The following is a 22,371-nucleotide window of genomic DNA, read 5'->3' as shown; positions in this document are numbered from 1 at the left end:
ATTCGATTAGCTCTAAGCACGTGAATAAATGAAATGATTGGGAATTTTTGGCTTTTTTAATTAAGCGCGCCAGTGTCGCCAACGTGACTTGTCAGCTGTCGCAAAAGAATCAGTCCTGCCATTCGTCATAACTTCCACAAATGGTGGTTTTCAATGGCGCAAGATGTGTTTAGCAAAATGGCTGAGGATCCTTGGTTATTAAACGAAGACGGTTACTTAAATGCGGACACAGACATCAAGGAAATCATTTACCACCCGACACTGAACGTTATTTTGATATGTACCAACAGTGGAATCGTTCGGGTGTTGGATGTCAACTCGGGTGTTGTTCTCCAATCCAGCTATCTCTCAGGTAAATAAAACCCACATTTTGCGGAGTGAAACCCACCGGCGAGCCTTTGCAGCAATAAACCAAAACGAAGTAACTTGTAAGTACATTCCTGGACAAGACAGGGTGCTGTTTTGTGATGGACAAGCTATTGGAGTCAGATCAGACTACAACAGTGTGCTTTTACTCGACAGTATTCTGCAGAAGCCAGTATCGGATCCCAAGAAGGAAATCAAGCTCGAATTACCACTATCTGAGGTAACGACTGTCTATTTCTCATTTCCAACTTGGTCTCAACCCTTCACGTTTAGGCAATCATCTTGAAACAAAGCTTGACTTCAGCCAACGTCAGCGGTATTGAACATGTGATAAACGAATTAACCGACGTTATTTTGAACGCTCAAAAACAGTCCAAGAAGGGTATTAAAGCTCAAAAAGTAAGTCGCTTTTGGGGAAACAACCACACCTAAATAACACTATTCCAGTGGAACACTGTCTGTCTCCAACTCCCTTTGGAGATGCTCCAAATGGCTGCCATGAGCAGCGTCTCAGAACTACTCCTAAAAAACCAACACACCCCAGAATTGAGTGTTGCATCAGCCGTGCAAGAGCGCCTCTCGGAGCTCAGTGGGGAACAAGGGAGCGCTTCAGACCGCAGGTCTATGGCCAGCGAGGCCAAACGACGCGAAACGTTCACCCATTGGCCCCACATGGACTACAAGTGAGTGAACTTGGCGCAAAACCATTTGCTCAAATAAAGGGGCCTGTGACTTTGAAATTAAGGGTGTCCGGGAGTTTTCAGCAATTATTATTCTTTTCCAAAGTAACCAGAATACATCCAGGGCTCAGTCTTTACCTGCGTCAGCAAGGGGTCATAAACTGGAAAAGATCAATTGGTCATTATTTAAATCTCTTGAATGCCGCAGAAGCTTCTTAGAAAACTAAATGTTTTGAGTTTTATATTTCTAGAGAATAAAAAAAAATCTAACAAAGATACGCATAAGGCAATAAAGATTAACGTGAGACCTATTGCTTTTCAACGTAAAACAATTTATTTATTTGATGGCCGATAAAATACACTCCATTACCCCAGTAAAACTTTTTTGTTTAAAATTCATCGTGTATAATTTATTTTACATAATTTTTTGCGGAAATGGAAATGATAATAAATATGAGGTATGGTGTGTGCAGTAAGAATTAAAACTGTAAGAGCTTTTGAAAACGTGACTATTTAAATGTCAAGAAGTTGGCCTAGCAGTAGATAAAAATAAAAAGAAATCATTTTTAACAGCCACTTCAGGTCGGATTTTAGGAAATGAATCTGCATTTGTGGAAATCAAATTCCCAATGACATCAAGAAATAATACCCGACAAGAAGCCGAAAAAATTAAATAAATTATCACGTTCAAAAAAACATAAAAATCTAAATTTTGACAAAACATAATCCTACTTTTTCAACGAAATTTCTGGGGACAAAAATAAAATGGTCGTTTCTTCACCAAAATTTTGAATTAGTGAAGTCTGTCTATAAAAAACGAATTAAAAAATTACGCATTTATGTAACGATTTTAATGTCAAATATTGATTTCCAACCAGACAAAAACTTATTTTGGGATTTACCACATTAAAAAAGGAGAGGTTTTGAAGTAATTTATAGAGACAATGACTTATGTGCGAAAATAATAGGCGTTATAATAGTAATACATTGGTTTAATCTTGTCATATGTTCAAAATTCTTATGCATAATTAATAAGGCAGTGCCTTCGCAGCCGGTAACGGTGCCCAGAAAATTGAGGGATAGCCACCGGCGTCTGCTGCTCGCGCAGAATCACCTGTCAACTGCATAATTTTAAAATATAGTTAATAATAAACTATGTTACAAGGGATAATTTATGTGGGGAAGTTGAATGTTTAAATTGCTGAATGCAGTGGGGCAAATAATTCAGGTGAGTTAATTTTAAAAGAACCATGTACTTAATTCTGACACTCCACGTGATGCTGGACAAAACGTTTGTAATCTTAATAATACAAAGTATGCTATTAAACGAATAATGGGTTTTGATTGATCATGAAATTTATTGAGAAAACATATCGTAGTAAAGCAATTGAAGCAACTTTAAGTCCAATATCCGAACTGTTATCGAAATATTTTGACCCAAGACCGTCATGCTGCCTGAAACGTTCTTGTTTAAAAAACAAAATATTTGTTGACTGATAAACGCCTCAATTTTATAGCAGAAAACTTAGAGTACAATATGTATGTACAGGCAGGAGGCACTGCTAATAAATTCTTCAATTTCTACAAAGAGTTAAAAAAATTGTTAGGTGAACTTTAAATTAAAAAAAAACTCCGAACGGAAAAATTGCTTTTTTCGCTCAAATGTTTCAGTCAATGGTCTTCTAAAATAACCGAAAAATATTATGGTAATTGCACAACAATAAAAGTGACCTTAATCCGTCTTTGGTTTGAGTTGGGACCAAAAGACACTCCACAGAAACCGCACGAACAACGCCTCTAGTGGCAAAAGTAATATACTTTGGGGGATTTTAAAACAAAATGTATTTATTATGAAGTCTACTGATAAATAAAGCAACTTTCACATCAATTACTAGACCTAAAAACAAATAAAAAAAATCTTAACCCAGATCGATTACTTTAAAAATAACTGAGTAAAATTGCTTTCAATATCAATATTTATGCATTTTCGTCCTTATCTTAAAGGGGTTTTTTGTTTTAAAAATATATATATGACCATTTCGTCCACCTCTCTATTTTATTTAAATTAACTCGTCTATTCTGTAGATGGGCCTTGCCGGACCAAATGGCCCAGGCGGGCTTCTACCACCAGCCCAACGCGTCTGGGGACGACCGCGCCATGTGCTTCACTTGCACCGTGTGCCTGGTCTGTTGGGAGCGCACCGACGAGCCCTGGAGCGAGCACGAGCGGCATTCGCCCAGTTGTCCGTTTGTCATGGGCGAATACACCCAGAATGTCCCATTATCGGTCACTTACGCCACCAACCCGGCTATTGACGCGACCTATCGAGGGGTCAACGTGAAAATCCTTGGTACGAGCACCTTGAGCAACCTTCTGCCATCGGCGAACGCCGAAGGCCTGATCTCGGTGTTCGACATCTCGGGGAAGATCTCAAGGACACACTCTTTTTTCGTCACACAATTTGATTCCCACATTCTGGAGAAGTACACACAGGATTTCGGGGTCCCAGGCACCTGGAGCGACCTCGACGAAGGTGAGTTGGGGTGAGCGGTAGTTACGTATTGTCTCATTAGTCAAATATCCAGCAGAAAAGCGAATAACATCATTGGCGATTGTGAGCACTGCGGAGACGACGTCCACGCGCCCTACTATTATTTGCGGCCTCCAAATCCGATGTCGGGCCCAGAAATACCAGTCACCGGTGATTGGAAGTTACGACGATCAGAATAAAAACTTGATGGAGGTGGTGGAGTCGGCAACGTCTTCGACGAGTTTCAGTTGTTTGTATTTGGTCGTTTACGATTTTATGTACAGTAAGGAGAAGGAGGATAAGGATCACGAGAGTAAACCGAACGATGTGAACGCCATCTCTGAAGTGACTGCGCCCAAGAATGAATCAACGCAAAACGAGAACCAGAAAAACAGTGATTACGTGCATCCCGACGCCGTCTTCGTCGAGCATTTATCGTCGTTTTACAAAACTTTGATACCTGGTGAAAGTGACGAGGTGTTTCTCCCGCCTCCGATGCTCGTTAACAAACCCCAACATTCAGGTCCTAGAGTATTACCCATTGACATGCAAATTACCGAAACTGATGCTTCGCAAACCGAGCCTTTTATAATCAACCAGGAATATTCGTTTATGAACGGCCAGTTGAGCAGCATTCTTTCGGAGACGTTCGAAAAGAGCATTTCCGACCACATTACCGAAATGAAAAACAACAAAACGGCCAAAAAATTGAATTATAGTCGAGCGGTGCAGTGTGTGTCGATACCGGCGCCTTATAAATCGCGACAGGACTTGGAGATTTCCGATATTATCGCGACGCAAGACAGTCGACATGTTCTAGTCGTGTTGAAAAGCTCGTTGGACGGTAAAAGCGTTTTGATACTCTATTCTTTGGACTTCTCACAGAAGATGGTGAAGTTGGTTGAAGAGCCGGTTTTGGTGCGCGAATTGAATAATAATGAAAAGCCGACAGAAGTTAGTATGTTGCCGATGGTGGATAAGTTGGGGGAGTTTGCCGAACAAGGGAAGAATGGAGTCGTAGGGAACATCGTCATGGTGTGCGTCGATGGGGCTGTGAGAATCGTGGAGTTGTCGACGATGAAGACCATATGCATGGCGCAGTTGGAGAGCGAGAAGTTTGTTTCAGCGGCATATTGCAACAGTAAGCTTATTTTTTTACATTTTGTGGGGAAAGCTGATTGAAATTATTTGAAATTCTAAATAGAAGAATTTTTTATTAAATATGTTCGAGTAATTGAATTAAGAACTTTCCAAAACGTCCGAAAAAGAGAAAAATATCAAATTTTCGGCATAACGTAATGACTTTTTGGGTCTGTTTGGCAAGATTTAGCAAAAAAGAACACGTTTTTTTAGCTTAAAAAGGCACATAAGGCGGTAATAACAGCACTTTGGGTTACTTTTAAGGAAAATGTTCGCAGTAATTACGTTTCCGTCTATAAAATTACTGAATTTGTCAAAAAAGGCACGTATAATGGGTAGAAGGAATAAAATGTAGCAAAAGATTTTACTATAGTTTTATCTCCTCTCCCATAAAATATAAATTATATTTTATTATTACTAGTAAAAGCATTTACTTCACTTTATTTACACGGCCCAATATGGCTTTTTTGGTTTGATTTTTTTGTCTTTTTAACTGAAATTTCATGAAAAATTGTGGTCTTAGTCTAAAAAAGTACTTAAACGCTCGACAAAGGCCAAAATGTTGCTTTTGGCTTTTGGCTTTTGGCTGGACAGTCTTGCCCTTTTAACGGACGTGACACTAGACAAATTTTTAGATTTTATTTTCAGTTTTTGCGAACAGTACCCGCTACAGAAATGAATTTTTTTATAGGAACTTATTACCAGTCAAATTGTTTGCAACCTATAATTAGAGCCACATTTTAAGAATTTTAAATACGAGCAGGAAAAAGAAATACAAAATGATGACGGACGAGACACAAAAAAGACCCTATATCGTGAAACAATTGTTATAGAATCTGTTAATTTAAAAGGCGCAAATTCCAACAACTATTTTTAAAGTAAAACGCGGAATCTGATGAAACTTTTTAAACCACAAAACCGAAGAATAAAGCAATTTACAACGACTTCTGATTATTGATTAAGCTACTTTTTGTTTACACATGACGGACGAGACATGACAGATGGAAGAAAAAACATCTTGTGTGTGAAAATAGCTTTTAAAATTTATTCAGACAGGTTTTAAATATTCAAGACTTTAACAATATTAAAATTAGAGTGGAATTTAAAAATTCTTGGTTTTGTTTAACACTGAGAAATAAGAACATTTTATGTTTGCGATAACGGACGGGACAACAAAAGTTATAAAGATAAAAAAGTAATATTACTAATCAATTCCATTTTCTAAACTATCAGAAACTAGAAAAGTACCATTTAAAAATATCCAACAGTTGTAGTACGTCAGTATTTTATGTTATCGCCTAAAGTATGTTAAATTGTGGAATCCAATGAATTACTTCTTTTTAAATGGATATTCTTTCTCAGAAACTCTTTTGTTGTAAAATATAATGCGAAGCGTGTATTTTGTATTTTTAACAGTACATAAATCATTTTGAAATTTCGGGGTCAGGTTGCATTTTTCCTGGAATGACTGTGGATTTTCTGAACTGATTTAGAAACAAAGGAATGTTTTGCTCGGAGTCGTGAAAGAAACTAGGGGAAGAATTGGGTCTCTTATTCAAAAATGTGCTTAAACATTCGAAAATGTTTTTTTTTTGTTTTTCGGTTTATTTTTAACGAGATTGAGCGAAAAAAATTTCTTTAAACTTGGTGGGTACTGACCAGAAATGAAAATTTGTGGAAATGGTTTGGACGACTGATAAAAAATACACTCCACAACCAATTCTTACCTTAAAACGACGTAAATGGACTATGATTTTGTGATTTTTATTACTAGAATTATCAGATTCTAGCTTGATAAAAATAAATCTTTTTTCTAAGATGCCTATCATTTATTTCATGTTTTTTTGTGTTATCTGTGTGTTCTGTACTGTTGTACTGGATCTAATCTCTTTATAAGTGTTACCGGTAATTAATTAGAATCCTTATATTTATTGTGTTTGTTGCAAGTGTTTGTATTTATTATTCTAATTACATTTTATCTTTAATAATTAAAGTATGAAAATTAAAAAGAAACTAATAAAGAAACATAACCAAAGAAACGGATTGGCGGTTTATTGCTCTCTCATTGCATTTTATATATTTTGCATTTCTTTTTTTTGTGTTCGTTTTTTTATTAAAATAAAAAATCATCTGTATCCTGTCAGGCAAAGTAAATATTTGTGTAGAAAAACAGTTTTATGTTGGTTTGAAAACACCTGTCCTACTCTCGATATTCTTAACGCAATTTTTTCAGGTTTGGAGCGCTTGTGCGCCTCCACTGCGAAAGGTTCCCTGCACTTCTATGCCCTTAACGACACCGACAACGAATCCTCTGAAGACCACGAGGAAGACGACTTGTTCGGGATGACCACCGACGGTACATCATCAAACCCCGCCCAAACCAGCGATTCACTCGACGGAAGTGAAATGACGCGTTGTTTCCACGACCCTCCCGAAATAATTTCTTTGATAGACTTGAAACGATTGCACGCTTTGTGTCAATTCGAACCGTTACGAGCAGGGTATTGCGCTGTAGTTCCTCCCTGTTGGAGCGAAATCCAGCAGGCTCAAAGACAGAGAAGGTACCCCCAAAGCCTCAAAACCGACTGCGACCAGTATACGAAAACGTGGCGACTGCAAACGGACACAACCACCTGGGATGAGCACATCTTCGAGATCACATTGCCCAGTCCCATGTCTCTGGGCCACGTGGACGTGCACTTCAGTCTGCAATCGTCGACGGCGTTGCCGCATGTCGAAGTGACGCTTTTGCGGCAAAACACGAGCGGGATTGGGCACAAAAAAGACGTTAAGTTTGCTGTGGACGAAACCATAACTATAGATATGTTGCAACAGTGGGCCGATAATCCCGTTATCAGTCAGGAGTATCTAAGGGCACACAATGCCGATATTCTGGCAGGTCCGGTGAACATTGCCTCGTGTTTGGACTTGTCGGAACAATGCGGTGTTGTTACTTTGACCAGTCCGAAATTGTTCAAGTCGAGGAATCGGACCTTGCTGTTGCACATCAGGGCTGTTTATTCCAAAGAAGAGGCTAATAACAAAACTGCTTCCAAGAGGAAACGCTCCGAGAGCAAGGACAAGACGGGTCAGTGTGCCAGCCACAAAAATGAGTTTTACATGGGGTGTGATTGCATTCACGAGTTGAGTATTACGGTGTATAGTTCCAAACATACTGAAATTCCGCATGAGAGGAGTCAGAGGAATTTCATGTTGGAGTCTATTTCCTGCGTCCAGTCGCTGCTGCTAACAGCAATGAATAATTCGTCAAATGAGTCGGTTTCTTTGTCGTTGGATGTACTCACGTGGATTGCGTCCATTCGTTTGATTAGGAATAGGAGTAACAACGGGGAGGTGCCTAATCAGCAGATGGAATTTTTATACGTGATTGAGTACAACTTGGCGAAGCTCCTCCAACAGTGTCTTCTCCTCGGCGAACGAAGCATTGCACATAAGTGCATGAAGTTAATCGAAGTTTGTTGCAAGTACGTATTCCGTTTTTGTCTGTAATTTGTTTGCTTATCATGTAGTTTTAACACAACTTTTTTTAAGGCTTAAATAAAGCCGTAATATTTGTATGTGTACAGGATGTCTCAACGATGTCAAAAAGTCCATTATTGGCCTTTAATTGCTTTTTTTATGAAAGCCGAACATACTAACTCTTTGATACTATTAAAATTATTTTCAATCCGAAATTAGCTTCAACCTGTGCTACAACACAAACTTATGTTTTTAAGTTAAATTGTTATTTGTCGGTTTTACTTTGCTTTTGAAATAACTTGATTTTTTGGACTTTTTTTTTAAATTAGTAATAAAAACTAAAAATCTCAGAAAAGTAGAACTTTTCAAACTTTAAAGAAGACAGTTCAAACTTTAAGGATATATTATTTTTATTAGCTTACTGCATTCAAGAAGGTAAAAAATGAATAGACTTGTTGCAAGTTGAATAACTTAAAAATTTTAAGTGGAACACCCAATTTGATGTTTTGCATCTAAAAACCTTGTCTGAAAACATTAACAATTAAGTCTTTTGCTGAATACTCAAAAGATATTTAAAATTAACATTAAAAAAATTATTAATAATTGTTTTAGTAGTCGAAAATTGAAATTTTTAGCTCATAATAATTTAAATGGTACCCTTTGGCCATTATTCGTTATTTGTTACAGTGAAATAATTAAAATTTTAATTTATGGCGAATTTTTAAATTCCCGTATAAACTCGGGGGTTCATTTAAAATACCACAGCTTGTGAGACCTTTACAAGAAGTAAATAATTCTTTTTGTATTTTATAGCCAAAGGTTCAAAAGGTTATCCTCAAGTCTTTAGGATTGTCAACTGCGAAATTACAAGGCTAGTATGATTTTTTTTAAATGGATGATTATAAAACATTTTTTTTCAAATGAAATGACCCTGTTTTTTCAATGATAATCGAAAGAACATCAATTTTTATGCAGACCTTTATTAACATCTTCTATATCTATCTCTTACAGTTTTTGAAATAATCGCCAAAACAGACTTTTGTTTCATTATTTTCATTTTTAGTCAAGTAAATTTTTAAAAAATATGATAAAATTGTGCTATTAATTAAAAAAAATGTTATATTTGTTCACCATTTTCATTCAAGAAGTTCAAAATTCGATGGATACTTTACATAATCCACTAAGTTATAATAAACTATAATTAAATATTTTTGTTTTATTGCTTATTCGATAATGAACCAGTTACAAACTAAAAAAAATATTGAAGTTTGACAATTGTTGACTATTTTAGAAGGTCTACTTGATTAACTATGAAAATTACAAAGTTTTCTGTGATTTTTTTCAAAAACTGTAAGATTTAGGTTTAGGACGTATTGATAAAAGTCACCATAAATATCGATTGCCGTTAAGAAAATAGGATCGTTTCATTTGAAAAACATTTTGAAAAAGTCATACTAACCATGAATTTTGACAGTTGAAAATTTCAAAAATTCTAGAAAATTCTTGAAACCTTTAGTTATCGAGGGCAAAAAAATATTCACTTATCACAAAGCGTTTAAGGGCTGCGGTAGATAAATAAATCCTTGCAAATGAAAATGAAAAATCACCCTGTATACCGCAATATTTTAGAAACATACAGCAGAAACGCAGCTATAATCTACAAAAAAGGCAATATCTTTAATATTATACAAGTTATGGAGCTTTTTCGGGTCGTTGGGACAGCCTGTTGTATGTTTTCATTATTTCTAGTGGCGCTAAGAACATGAGCGAGACGGGGCGCTCCCACTTCGAGTTTAGCATCCTGAAGGCCCTTCTCTCGCTTTTGAACACAATCACCGATGTCCGGTCACCTGGCGGCCTCCAGTGGATCTTCGCACTTCTCCTTAAAGTCATTTCGAAAAACGCTCAATACGTTGCAACCAAATGCGTAACTTTGTTGAATAAAATGTCCGAAGAGTTAGAAAATCGAACGAATCCGTACCACTTACTTCTCAGGAGTCGTTACGGCCTATACGGCACTCCTCTAGAACTAGAATTATTTGATATCGAACCGCCACCCTACGCTAAAAGTACCAGTACATACGTCACTTACGCTACAGCGGTGTCTGGGGACAGCGCCAATCAGAATAACGACTTTTTCGAGAACTATTCGTTCAATAAAGAGAGTATTAACCCTAAAGATGTGTTGTCAGGCACTGAGACGAAGCTGAAGTGGCGAAATTTAGCACCACCGAAAATATACAGAGGGTTAATAGAAACCGTTCCTTTGCATTTCACTTGCGTTTCGGCAAGTGAAGGGACGAGACTAGAAAGGGCCGATGCCTCAAATAACATCAATAACATCGTTATCAACGAGATACCGTTTTCAATTACGCCATTCCATGGCCAGGGCTCTTTAGACAAAATGGACCACAGCAAGTTTAAATCCTACTTGGTTGATTTTGTGGAAGAACCGACCGTCACCGTTAAAGAATACAAAAATTCGAATCCACAAGCAACCACTTCGAGTGTGGGCACGTGGGACGATAACGGCTGTGAAGTGTTAATCGGAGAGTTACCAGTGGATGTCGGCAACCACCTCTTAAAGAAATTAGATTCCATGTATCAAGATTTGAAATCTTCAATGGAAAATAAAAGTAGCGCAGTAAAGAATGTGTGGCAACCAGAGAGTTTACTTTCGCCGCCGACTAATAGTAGTTTGCCGTGGCAACACTTACTAGTAACTCCGCCACAACAGGTTATTGTAGTGGAACGGATGCATTCGGGGGCTCGCAGATACGTGGTTTTGGATTTCGGGCAACCGATTTTGCTCACTGATATTCTTCTACCGTCTTGCAATGACCTGGTCTCTGTTAGTATTGACATTTGGCTGAAGAGTGAAGATGTTGATGGGACTCGATTGGTGGTTGCTGCAGATATTGGGTCGAAGAATTTGGTGTTGAATGATCTGCAGCCGGCGCCGCTGTGCCGATACATGAAGGTAAGTCTTTAATTAATTTTCTTTCTATTAGAATTATAGTCTCTCTTAACGGACATCTCCTATAAGCGGACCTCTTTTCACAAATGGACAATTTTGTTGACTCTGATTTGAGCTAATCATTTTTAAATTTAATTTAAAACAATAATAATAAAATAATAAAATAAAAAAATGAATTAAAATAATTAATTTTAAATGGTATTGTTTCTCCTCAAAGCGGTGTCTCCAATAAACGGACGCGGACTATGCAGTTCGAATCTTTGGAGACAAAACCTCTCCTTTAGCGGACAGCAAGTCATACGCGCGCGTGTTTTATTAATAATTATTACTTTGACAATCTGTCAGAAAATTCGGCGAATTACAAAAGTAGGTAGTCTATGTTTGATTTCATTGTTAAAATTATTCATATTCAGACCTCAGAAGAGGTTTTAAAGTTATGTGTATTATTTATTGCATTGCATTTATCAACTATATGCATTCGTTATTACATCAATTTGTTCTTTATATTGCGTTATCAAAGCAGATAAAACTAAAAAAGCGTATGTTACCATTAAAAGAAAAAATTCATAAAATGTATGAAATTTTAGCAAATAAATAAATTGGAAAAACACAAGCAGCAAATATGGTTAAAAATCAAGATGAATTGGCATAGAAGTGGAAATGTTTATGAAAAGCGAATTTTTTTTAATTAAAGTATCGGAAATATTTATCAATTTATAACTTATAATTAGTTTGTAAAAGCGCGTAGTAAAAACATTTTGCTTTTTGGATTAATTGCCAGGATGAAAACTGGAGAGTTGTTGAAAATAAAATTTTTAAGGCATTTGAAAGGTGGATAGAACAGTTCTGAAGTTGTCACTATATAAGTTTTAAGGACATTTTTGGTGAATTCGCGAATATTGATTTTGAAGAAAAAATATTATTTTTTCTAAGGAATAGTTGAATAAGACTTGTACGAAACTTTATGATGCTACTACATCTTTAATAAATTCATTTTGGTTTGTTTCTTTGTATAAATTATTATTCCTCTTAAGAGGACACCTCCATTAAGCGGACAAAAAGCATGTCATCGTCGGTCTCGTCCGCTTATTGGAGATTTCACTGTATATACACGAAAAATATTTTTGTTATTGTATGAAACGTTAATAATGTTTGTTAAATAATATTTAATGTTAATAATAACATTTGTATACTTTTATTTTGTGCTAGTGTTTAATCTTAAAATCAAATTCTGAAGATTATCATTTTATACCGAACTGTTTATTGAATTTTTTACAACTCTCCTAGATTACCACAGTTGGTCGTTACGGAATGACTACAGCGAGATGCAGAATCCCTATTGGTTACTTTTACGGCCACGTGGTAGTTCTCCCTGAAGAAGTACCACCGGATTTGTCCCAAAACGTTTCGAACTTGGCTTGCACTGACTTAGATAAGCAACTAACAATTTTATCGAAACTTTTCGAAGATATCAGCTGTCGATACAGTTTGGCTTGCTCCAAATTAAAAGAGCTTTTACGACCGTTCTTGGTGGCCGACATGAAAAATGCATCTCATCTGGCGACTTATATGAACATCATGAAAGACAAAGCCCTTAATACCAGCAACCCCGAACACAGTAAAATCTTTAGCGCTTATCAGGAATCAATCACATACCAGCGTCAGTTGAACACGATTCGAAATGTGATGAATCGACTTGAAGGGAGTATTAGTAAAATGTCGGTCTCGCCGAGAAATCCTAAAGACATTCCGAACGCCTCAACCGATAAACTTAGAGCCATCGCTGAAGGTTTGCTTGAGGTGCTACTAACGCTGGATTCAGCAATCGAAATCGATCCCGTCACCTGTCGCAAGCTCTTCCAAGGGCTATGCGTGTCGCAAGCTTCACGTCTGCAGTTACTAACCGCCATTTTCCTGGACAAGTCCTGCAGGACGAAGAGTTACTGGGGCAATTTCCTCGCCGACACTTTGACCGAAATGTTCGCGACATCCAACACAACAAAATTCCCCCAAGACCGCGTTTTCATCCTCTTGGCTTACTTGAGCCGGAAAAGCCCCGAACGGAGCGCCGTCATTGACGCCGGTCTTCGAGTGGTTTCGCAAACTTTAGCTCCTTTGACTGGAGATCGCTCCAATTTACTTGCGGTCTCGGTGGATCTCCCTCTACTCTCCTGGCTGTTGATGTATCTCTCGCTCCAGTTGGACCTAAGCAAGAACAGTCTCCAATCGGCCACGAGATGGGACTGGGTGTTTGGGGAAATCGTCGGGAAGGTCAATGCCGAAAGTGCGAAAATCGGAAGCCGGAAGAAAAATTACAAACGCATCAGCAAGCAACAAATCGACAATTTGGATGCGGCACAGAAGCTGGTCCAGTCTTCGGCTCAGGTACAGGTTTGTAGTATAGTGGTGGTGGTGGTTGGGGTTGGTTTATTGGGGGTTAACGAATTTGGGGTTGTTAGGCTTTGTCGACGTTGTCCAACCATGCGGCGTGTCTCACATCGAAGTTGGATGCGGCTCTGAAGACGCAACAGTTTCTGATGAAGAAAGTTAAGTACAAGTTCATGGATATGAAGAATTCGCCGGCGGAGAATCCACTCGCGCCGAAGAAGCTGAAGGAGACGGCGGCGGAACCAGTAATCGAGAAAATTACCGAGAAGAAGATGCCGCAGCATATTGACGTTAATCATTGTTTGACTGTGGCCAAAGGGCTGCTGACTTTGGTGCTCTCGATGGACCATTCGAGCAGTGCCGACATGCTCTTGCTTTCGTTTAAAGTAAGTGGAAATCGTATTTTTACACACACAAAAATCTTATCATTTTTATTAGGTAATGGCCCGCCTGGTCAGCATGGCTAAAATCAAATTGGGCCAGCTGATGAACCAGGAGCAGCTCTTGAACTTGTTCCGCTTTTGCCTCGCTTCGAAAATTCCATGGGCCCCTCATGCTCTCGCCTGTCTCTTGCAAGACGTCGTTGAAAACGAAAACGACACCGACTCTGGGGCTTCCACAAGCTGGGCCACTAACGATTTCCTCTCTGACGTGGCAAACCTGTGCGAATTCACGGACGACGAGACATTCGTTCACGAACCTGTAATAACAGCGCCACCTAAAACTGGAAATAACAACAACCAGTTGCCTTCGGTTTACGAATCCGACGATTCGGATTTAGAGGAAATTGTTGACGGGTTTTTGGACAAGGAAGCCATGTCGACTCCGAAGAAGATACCGAAACCAACGAATTACTCACACACCACTAATTCAGTAGCGCTGGATTCGAGACTTGATCTCAGTGTTGACGTATCAGCGGAAATATCGCTACGGAAGTTGATTAATAAAAATACTCAAGGGTTGTTGCAAAGTGTCAACGCGCCTGTGGTTGGTGACGAAAGTGAAGATGCGTTAGCGCCATGGCCTACTGTGGTATTGCCGCTGCAACCGGAGTCTCTTCTGAGTAACACTGCGATGCTGACTCAGTGCTTCGATTCGTTGTTTGAGAACTTGCCGATGCAAGACTCGGCAAACATTGAGCACATTTTGCAGTTGTGGCTGACTTTGAATAACCCGTACAAGGACGATAAGTTTGATCCTTCAGCCGTTGCTCAAATCGTTCTCAAAGAAAGCTCAGTGAAGGCTTTGATTTCAGCGATAGCCTGGACTCCGGGCTTGTCTCTAATTACGTGGTGTGTCGCCTTACAGACTTTGACTTTGGTCTGTAATAGTAATATAACGTCAGAGTCTTCCCTCTATTGGTCAGATTCGTACGGAATGGCCTCTTGTATAGTCAATCACCCGGATTTCGTCCAGGTCTTCATGAGGTTGTTATCGGGGACTGGGCTTACCTTCATTGATAAAGTTTTGGTGAGTTGTTCCGCACAGTTGGGAAATTAAATTTCACTTTAATTTTCCAGGCGGGACCTTCGTTATGTAAAGCTTTGAACGATTTTCTCGACCGGCTTTTGATGAGGTGTTACGTGGAAAGTCCCCGAAGCAAAGCAGGAAAATCGTTAAAGACTCTCTTGTTGAAAATTGTGCACCAGTTAGTGCTACCTACAGGGCCAATTGCCCTACGACAAGGGCCTCTAGATGTGCAGTGTAAATTGTTGAAAATTATGTTAGATATAGATTATTTTAACGCCGATATGACTATCGCGATGAGTATTTTCGAGAGTACGTGTGTTCTGGTTCATTCGTATTTTGTTAATGTTGATAAAATTAAATGTATTAATATCGGGGAGAAGCACAACGTGGTCACGACGACGTTTAATGAGATTTTTGCCTGTGTTATGGGCTCGGACCCCATCAAAATGGATCTACAGGTCTCCACTGAAGTGCTCTTTTTGCGGCTCTTGAAGTTTTTGGGGAAATTGGTGCAAACACAGTTTAGACAAGGCATCGATCAACCGGTAAGTTCAGACACATTCCTTGGAAACAAAATATTTTTTTTAAATAATGTAGGAAGCAATGGACGTTGAGCCCTTGGCGACTTCGCAAACCGACGAAAGCAAGGCCGAGCAAATCCAACAAGACTCGATGCGCAATCGTGGCGAAAATTTCGCCGATCTTGTCCTCCAATACCACGCTAATATTATGCGTCTGTGCCAGTCTTTAGCAGCTTGCAAATCCTCGTCATTGTGTATGCTAGCAAATGTCTCGCAAAAAGCGGCCTTTTCCAACTTGAGCGAACCGAGTAACGTTGGAGACGCAGTGTTCCACGTTTTAGCCCTGTTAGCTAAGCGAACCTCTGATAAAAAGTTGGTGTTACCACCGTTGCTTCAATTCTTAGCACATGCGCCTCAACTGAGCGAGCCTTTGTTGTGGTTCCTATTGCAAATTTTGAACAATGAAGAGGCTATTCGGAATTTCCTCACCGCAGGTATTTTCTAAAAAAATCGAAATCGATCAGTTCTTATCTTGATTGGTGATTAGGTGGTATTGAAATTTTGGGCCGAAGTTTCGTAACGAGTAGCAACACTCCGAATACCATTTCCAAGTCAGGGACTATTTCCATAGTCATGCAACACTTCAGTGGGATTAATCCCACTTCTGACGCTAGCACAGCCATCGCGTCAGCATCGGCTTCAAGGAAGCTGCAACAAGCAACCATCGAAAATAAATTGTCTTTGGTTAATTTCGCCCCTTGCTGCACTATAAGGTAAGTCGGGTAAAGACTTTTTGCACAATTATTTACGCCAATGTTGTTGTGTTAGTTGCCCATCAGGGACAGCCCAACCGGCGGAAGTCCTAATTCAAGGAACGGCTGCGACCCACCGCCGGGCACGAACTCCCCAATGGAGTTACCACTTTTACCCCGACGAAGCCCACACTGAACTCACTTTGCAACTCCCGAGTGCGATTTTACTGCGTGAGGTGCATTTGCAGCCACACTTGAGTGCCCTGGCGACTTGTCCTTCAGCTGTAGCCTTGGAAGTCTCAGCCAATGGTCCTTCGCGTTTAGTCCCTGTGTGTCCGCCACTTCCTACCAGTGGTATGGTTTTCATCAGGCTACACTTGCCGGTTCCGGAAGTCGTCAATTGTGTCTTGATTCGTTTGTATCGTCCACGTGATGCTAACAATATCGGGCTTTCGCAAATCCGTCTTTTGGGTAATTTGGCTTTTGGCGGAAATACCAATCAGAACTTGGCCGATCCGGTCGAAGATGAGTCACACTGTCGCCACAGTTTAGGCTGGTTAAGGTTACTACACCACTGTTTTACGTTACCGACAGAGCAGGATTTGGCAAAACAAGTGATAGCGTGTGCGTCTGGAGTACCGAGATTGTTGAGTACTTGTTGCGAGTTGCTTCTAGTACCATCCCACGTGCTTCCGATCTATTTACCGTGTTTGGAGAAGGTTTTAAGGGAGTTGAGTTTGCACAATTTGGAAAACGGAAACAATGTTATCAAAATTCTGCTGAACAGTCGGTCGAGTATCATAGAACCGCTAAATTTCGCCGATAATGCCTGGCAAGACAGGTTGTTGATAAATGCAACGGGGTACCAATCAGCTTGTGAATTGTTGTACCAGATTTGCGAACATCAAGATTCTGATACTTTCTACCGCGTTAAGATGATGCTGGAGTGGTTGCAAAGTGTCGCAGTCGAAGCGATGCAAACCGGAAATACGCAAGGGTGCAACCCTGCGTACATATCTAGCATAGCTTCGATTCTGTGGTCGGCCAATCAGGCTCGAGTCAGCTACGACTTACCGTCAATGATCACTTTAGATTTCTTCGACACGATCTACAACCTTAAAACCTGCGTGGAAAACAACATCGCGCTTAAATACTCCCTCGACTCCCTGTTGTGCAGTTTGTGTTACATAAGGCCTGAACTTTTCCCGGTGCTTTTACAACGAATCGGAGTGTTAGTTCCGAATTTGTCCACCGATCATGACGCTTCGATCTCCGACGACCGCAAAGACTCCGAAAGTATGACCGACGATAACAAACAAACCTTCGAGCTAGATTCGGAATGGTACGGCCACCTGGTAATGGGCGAACTCTCGAAACTTAGTCTTTCGAACGAACAACTGGAAACCGTGGCCTTGGTGAGTCGCTCACCCTCGGCCATCCAACAGTTGCTAGACTCCGGTCTCCCGAAGATGTTGAACAGTGCCATATACGAGTTTTGTACTTCAAACGAGGATAATTCAGTCCCAATGGCTAAACTGGAGAACGTGACTGCGATTTTAAAGTTCTTCACTGATGTTAGCGACGAGAAAACGATGCGTGATTGGCTGGGGTCGTCCGATGGCTCGTCGTTTTGGCTCGAGTTGCTCAACTGGTTGTGCAAAAAACCGTTCCTGAAAAAGTCGAATCTCCAGTCAGAAGCGCACGCCCAATTGGAGGAAGTGTGTGTCAAGTTTTTGTCGAAGTGTTGCCTTTGTCACCCTAGTAATCAAGCGCGACTGGCGAATGTTTTATGCAAAGTTATAGATTTGCAAAGTAATGGAATCTCCGGTTTCATGCGTCGGCTGACTCTTCAGCTACTGCTGGAAAACGAGAAGATCCCCGTCAGTATTAAAGCGGACGAGACTTTGTATAAAAGCGTCAAGTTGACTCAGGCGTACTTGCCGGTGCATCCGGCCTTCAAACAGACCTACAACCGGGCTTTGCTCTACTTGAGCACTAATACGACTCTAGCCGACATCCTAGAGCAGCACATTTATTTTAACACGACCTACAAGATGGAGACGAATAACTCGAGTAAGCGACCTTTTGTCACTAAGAAAGATCTATTCAAAGGTTGGTTCCCCGAAGATTCAGACTTGAGCATGGCTGCGGGTGTTACTGCCAAAGATAAACGTGCCAAAGACGCCAAAAATCAAGCCGCCTCGACGCCCCAGTCGAAGAAGAAGAGGTACACGGCGACGGAAAGTCTGACTAGTGGGGACGTTATTGGGGGACGCCTGATCAAGTGCGAGGCGTACTCGGACCAGCCCTTGCCCCTCAACTTGAATCTGGGGCAACTGCTGCGGTTGATTGAGTCGAAGGGGACGACTGCCGATTGGCCGTGTGTCCATTTAGTCGTTTGTCAAAACAAAAGTGAGTAACACATTACACTTTGGCAAAACTTAATTGATTGCTTGCAGATGGTGATAAAAAAAGTGAAAGTAGTGAAGTAGATTCTAGTTTGTACCAGCAACAACCATTCAGTAGTGCCTTACAAGTGTTCAGTTCGATGGGTGGGTTGGCGCTACTGGCTCGGCATTTGCCTACGGTGTACCCAGAGGCAGTGCGGCCACCACTTAAGGAGAAAACCACGTCCGAACAATCGGACTCCGAGTGGATTAAAGTTGAAGGTTCGTTGTGAGTCTTGTTGTGTTCGGGACTAATTTTTTTGCAGACTGCGACGATATCTACGAAGATGTCGAAGAAACAGTCGGGACCAGTTCGCCTTCAAAGTCATCAGGGCTTATTTCAAACGTTCCAGCTCACTCTCTCACTGCCTTTGGTCTCTTTCTCCGACTGCCGGGCTACGCTGAAGTCCTTCTCAAAGACATGAAGAAGGCTCTATGTCTGTTGCGCTTAGTATTGGGTGTGACCGACGACGGCGAAGGCGGTGATATATTCCAGTCCCCGATTGCCGACTCGCTCCCCACGTTGCCTTTTGAAGTGCTCCGAAAGCTCTACGATGCCACACCTTTGAGCACCGACGATGGCCGGCTTCTCCGACGCATCAGCATTAATACGGGCGTGGTCCACTTGCTCTTAGCTTGTTTGGGGATTTTCACCCATCAGACTCAAAACAACGAGAAAGAGGGCCAGAAAGACGCAAAAGGGAAGGACGAACGCTCCCAGTTGTACTGGGCCAAAGGTACAGGCTACGGTACGGGTTCGACTCAACAAATCTGGAACGTTGAACAAGCCCTACTTAAACAAAAGAGCGAAGAGGAGCACGTGACAGTCCTGTTACAAGTTTTGGCGAGCTATATCAGTCCCAACGGGGAAACTGCGGATGAGTTAATGGAAGATGTTTTGCCGTCGTCGTTTCATGACCTTTTGGCCAATAGCTCGCTTTTGCCGGCGCTTAGCTCGTATCTGAGGAACGATTCAGGTAAGTTCTGAATAAATATGGACTACCACTTTGTTTGGGTCAAAAATAAAAAACTATTAAGAAATCAACTTTTTATTAATGTCTTATATTGCTATTAATAAACAATATTATCAAAATTGAACATTAAACAAAACTGCAGTTTAGGCGCTAAAATGGAACAGTGCCCAAATATGGGCTATAGGTATGAATTTAATTATCTTTTAAGAAAATGACGATATTAAATGTTTATCTTGTGCTTATCTATTATAGCATCGCACTGTTTAAGTTAAAGTGGATATCTTAATTTTCACTAGTTTTTGATGTCTTATTTATTAGCTTCTTTTTTTATCTTCTTGTTTCTTATCTTTAATTTTCTTTTTTTTTCAATTATCTTTTTATTTTTTTTATTTCTTACCTCTATTATATGTCATAGCCCATATTCTAAACTCTTGACCAAAATAGACTTGGCCTTGTACTTTACAAAACATACATCACAAGAAATTAATCGACCGAAAAACATAAAACTAAGCATATATTCTACAAATTAAACATATAGTTACAGTGTTTAGACCTAATTTTTATCAATAAAATAACATGTCTTGACAGTGAGAAAGAAACAAAGCCCTATTCTGGTGGCACCTCGTGCTGGATTGACAACATAGATTCAATTAGATCTTAGAACAAATTAATACAATGGAATATAGTCGTTTGTAGTGTCTCAAAATTACTTGTTTTCGAAAATAATATTAAAGCACTAGCCCATTTTTTTTCTATTTACTATTTTTTCTACAAACGTTTCCAATAGTTTTAGATATGGCCCGGCATATACCGCTCTACAGAGCGGCCTTGCAACTATTAAGAGCCTTGGCTACTAGTTCGCAACTGGTGGATTTGCTCTTGCCTCAAAAAACCCGCATCAACGAACCATCTATTAGTTCATTATTGAAAAGCATGAAGACTTGCGTTGATACTTATGCTTCTAAATTAAGGTAAATATTTTAATTTCTAAACTTGCGGTATGTTGCACTCGTGTGTTTGTAGACTCAACACTAAAACAAATACAAAATTCAAAACCAAACTTCGGGAACAACTCGAAGAACTTGAACAGGGTGAAGGTCTGGCGACTTTAATGCCCGACATCCAGGACACCGCCAATTTGGTGTCTAAGGTAACAAGCGGCCTCGTAGACTCGGACCACGATAGCGAAGGGGAAGTTGCCGTGGATCGGGTCATATTTGCGTCTTTGGAAGAGAAATATCTCAAGATAATGAAGAGTCTGCAGTTTGGTATGTTTCAATGAGCGCCCTCTTTCAAATTGTTTATTTCGCGGTCTTTAGGTTCGTACGAAATGATCACGGAATTGCCTGAAGGTGGTGTAAAGTTTGCGGTGTCGCACCATTTTGAAAACAACGCGAAATCGACGGGGGAGCAGTCGCACCCGGCGCGTGTCAAGCGGATAGCGCAGGAGGCCGTAACCCTATCCACGAGTCTGCCTTTGAGTTACAGCAGTTCTGTTTTCGTTCGTTACGACACCTCCCGGTTGGACGTCATGAAGGTGCTGATGACCGGCCCTGCGGACACTCCCTACGCCAACGGCTGCTTCGAATTCGACGTTTTTTTCCCGCCGGATTACCCCTTGTCCCCCATGATGATCAACCTGGAAACGACGGGACACCACACTATTAGGTTTAATCCGAATTTATATAACGACGGCAAGGTTTGTCTGTCCGTGCTGAACACCTGGCACGGACGGCCTGAGGAGAAGTGGAACGCCCAAACCTCCAACTTCCTGCAGGTCCTGGTGTCTATCCAGAGCCTGATCCTTGTGCCAGAGCCCTACTTCAACGAGCCGGGCTATGAAAGGTCCCGCGGGACGCCGGCCGGCACGCAGAGTTCTAGAGAATACAACGCGAACGTGTCCCAAGCCACGGTCAGGTGGGCCATGTTAGAACAAATTCTGAACCCTTGTTTGTGTTTTAAAGATGTTATTTACACGCATTTCTATTTGAAACGTCACGAGATCTTGGCGCAGGTCGAGGGTTGGATCAAAGACCTAGAGAACGATATCACGGAGAAGAGGATATCGCGGACTGCGAATAAGAGGTCGCCGACGGCGAATATCGACAGTTTCAAAAAGATATTCCAGCAGTTGAAGGAGCAGTTGACCAAGTTGAAGCCGCCGGAAGGCGTGGTGGAGGAAGACCCGGCCCCGAAGATGGAGACCACGAGTGCGTCGGTTAACGGGCTGGAGGGCAACGAGCAGGAGATGGACGCGGATATCGACATGGAGAAGATGGTTAAGGAAATGTGCGAGTTTGACGCAACATAGATCAACTGTTTGCATTTATTTTGTTTTTACCAAAATTTAGACAATACATTTTTACAAATTCCCATAGCTTTTCGGTATTTCTCATCGTTGATTCATCAATACGTCTTGGTAATCGTATTATGATTTTTACATTATTATTAAAACTGCATGGCTGATCAGAGAAGTGGTTACCAGTTTTACTTGTGTCATAAGTGATTTTTTTACAGTGATTTGTAATTAAATTTTTTGTATTATGACTGTAAAGTTCGTTCATTTGAAATTACTGTTAAGACACAAATGTGATTTAAGGAAAATAAAATAATTTTGTTTTATTTGGTGACTTTTCTCGAGTTGG

At 40.4% G+C, this 22,371-nt stretch overlaps 1 protein-coding gene across 6 annotated transcripts; it reads left to right on the top strand.

Annotated features, from left to right (window-relative positions):
- The first annotated feature begins 95 nt into the window (after positions 1 to 95).
- Bruce (BIR repeat containing ubiquitin-conjugating enzyme) lies at positions 96 to 22,348 on the top strand. 6 transcript variants are annotated; one of them, XM_015981758.2, is made up of 21 exons: positions 96 to 352; positions 405 to 586; positions 640 to 765; positions 814 to 1,049; positions 3,132 to 3,580; positions 3,621 to 4,718; positions 6,951 to 8,202; positions 9,947 to 11,177; positions 12,462 to 13,565; positions 13,634 to 13,948; positions 14,001 to 15,032; positions 15,083 to 15,577; positions 15,630 to 16,047; positions 16,101 to 16,326; positions 16,382 to 18,378; positions 18,433 to 18,717; positions 18,765 to 18,974; positions 19,019 to 19,729; positions 20,514 to 20,697; positions 20,750 to 20,994; positions 21,046 to 22,348. In XM_015981758.2, exons 1-21 carry the CDS (start codon positions 154 to 156, stop codon positions 22,035 to 22,037), a joined length of 12,987 nt encoding a protein of 4,328 aa, XP_015837244.1. In that variant the 5' UTR covers positions 96 to 153; the 3' UTR covers positions 22,038 to 22,348. The 6 variants fall into 6 exon arrangements, with proteins under 6 accessions (XP_015837244.1, XP_008195669.1, XP_008195668.1 ...); XM_008197447.3 differs by having other exon boundaries at positions 3,636 to 4,718; positions 16,382 to 18,717; XM_008197446.3 differs by having other exon boundaries at positions 3,633 to 4,718; positions 16,382 to 18,717.
- The last annotated feature ends 23 nt before the right edge of the window (positions 22,349 to 22,371 follow it).

This window comes from Tribolium castaneum, chromosome 3, assembly GCF_031307605.1.
Source record: "Tribolium castaneum strain GA2 chromosome 3, icTriCast1.1, whole genome shotgun sequence".
Taxonomy (NCBI): domain Eukaryota; kingdom Metazoa; phylum Arthropoda; class Insecta; order Coleoptera; family Tenebrionidae; genus Tribolium; species Tribolium castaneum.
This window is presented reverse-complemented; position numbering and strand designations above follow the sequence as displayed.

Excerpts from the sequence above, each read along its gene's own strand:
- Bruce (XM_008197444.3), top strand. The coding sequence starts at position 154 with ATGGCGCAAGATGTGTTTAGCAAAATGGCTGAGGATCCTTGGTTATTA. Across the intron at positions 1,050-3,131 it reads TGGCCCCACATGGACTACAA|ATGGGCCTTGCCGGACCAAA; the intron begins GTGAGTGAACTT and ends TCTATTCTGTAG. Across the intron at positions 11,178-12,461 it reads CGCTGTGCCGATACATGAAG|ATTACCACAGTTGGTCGTTA; the intron begins GTAAGTCTTTAA and ends CAACTCTCCTAG.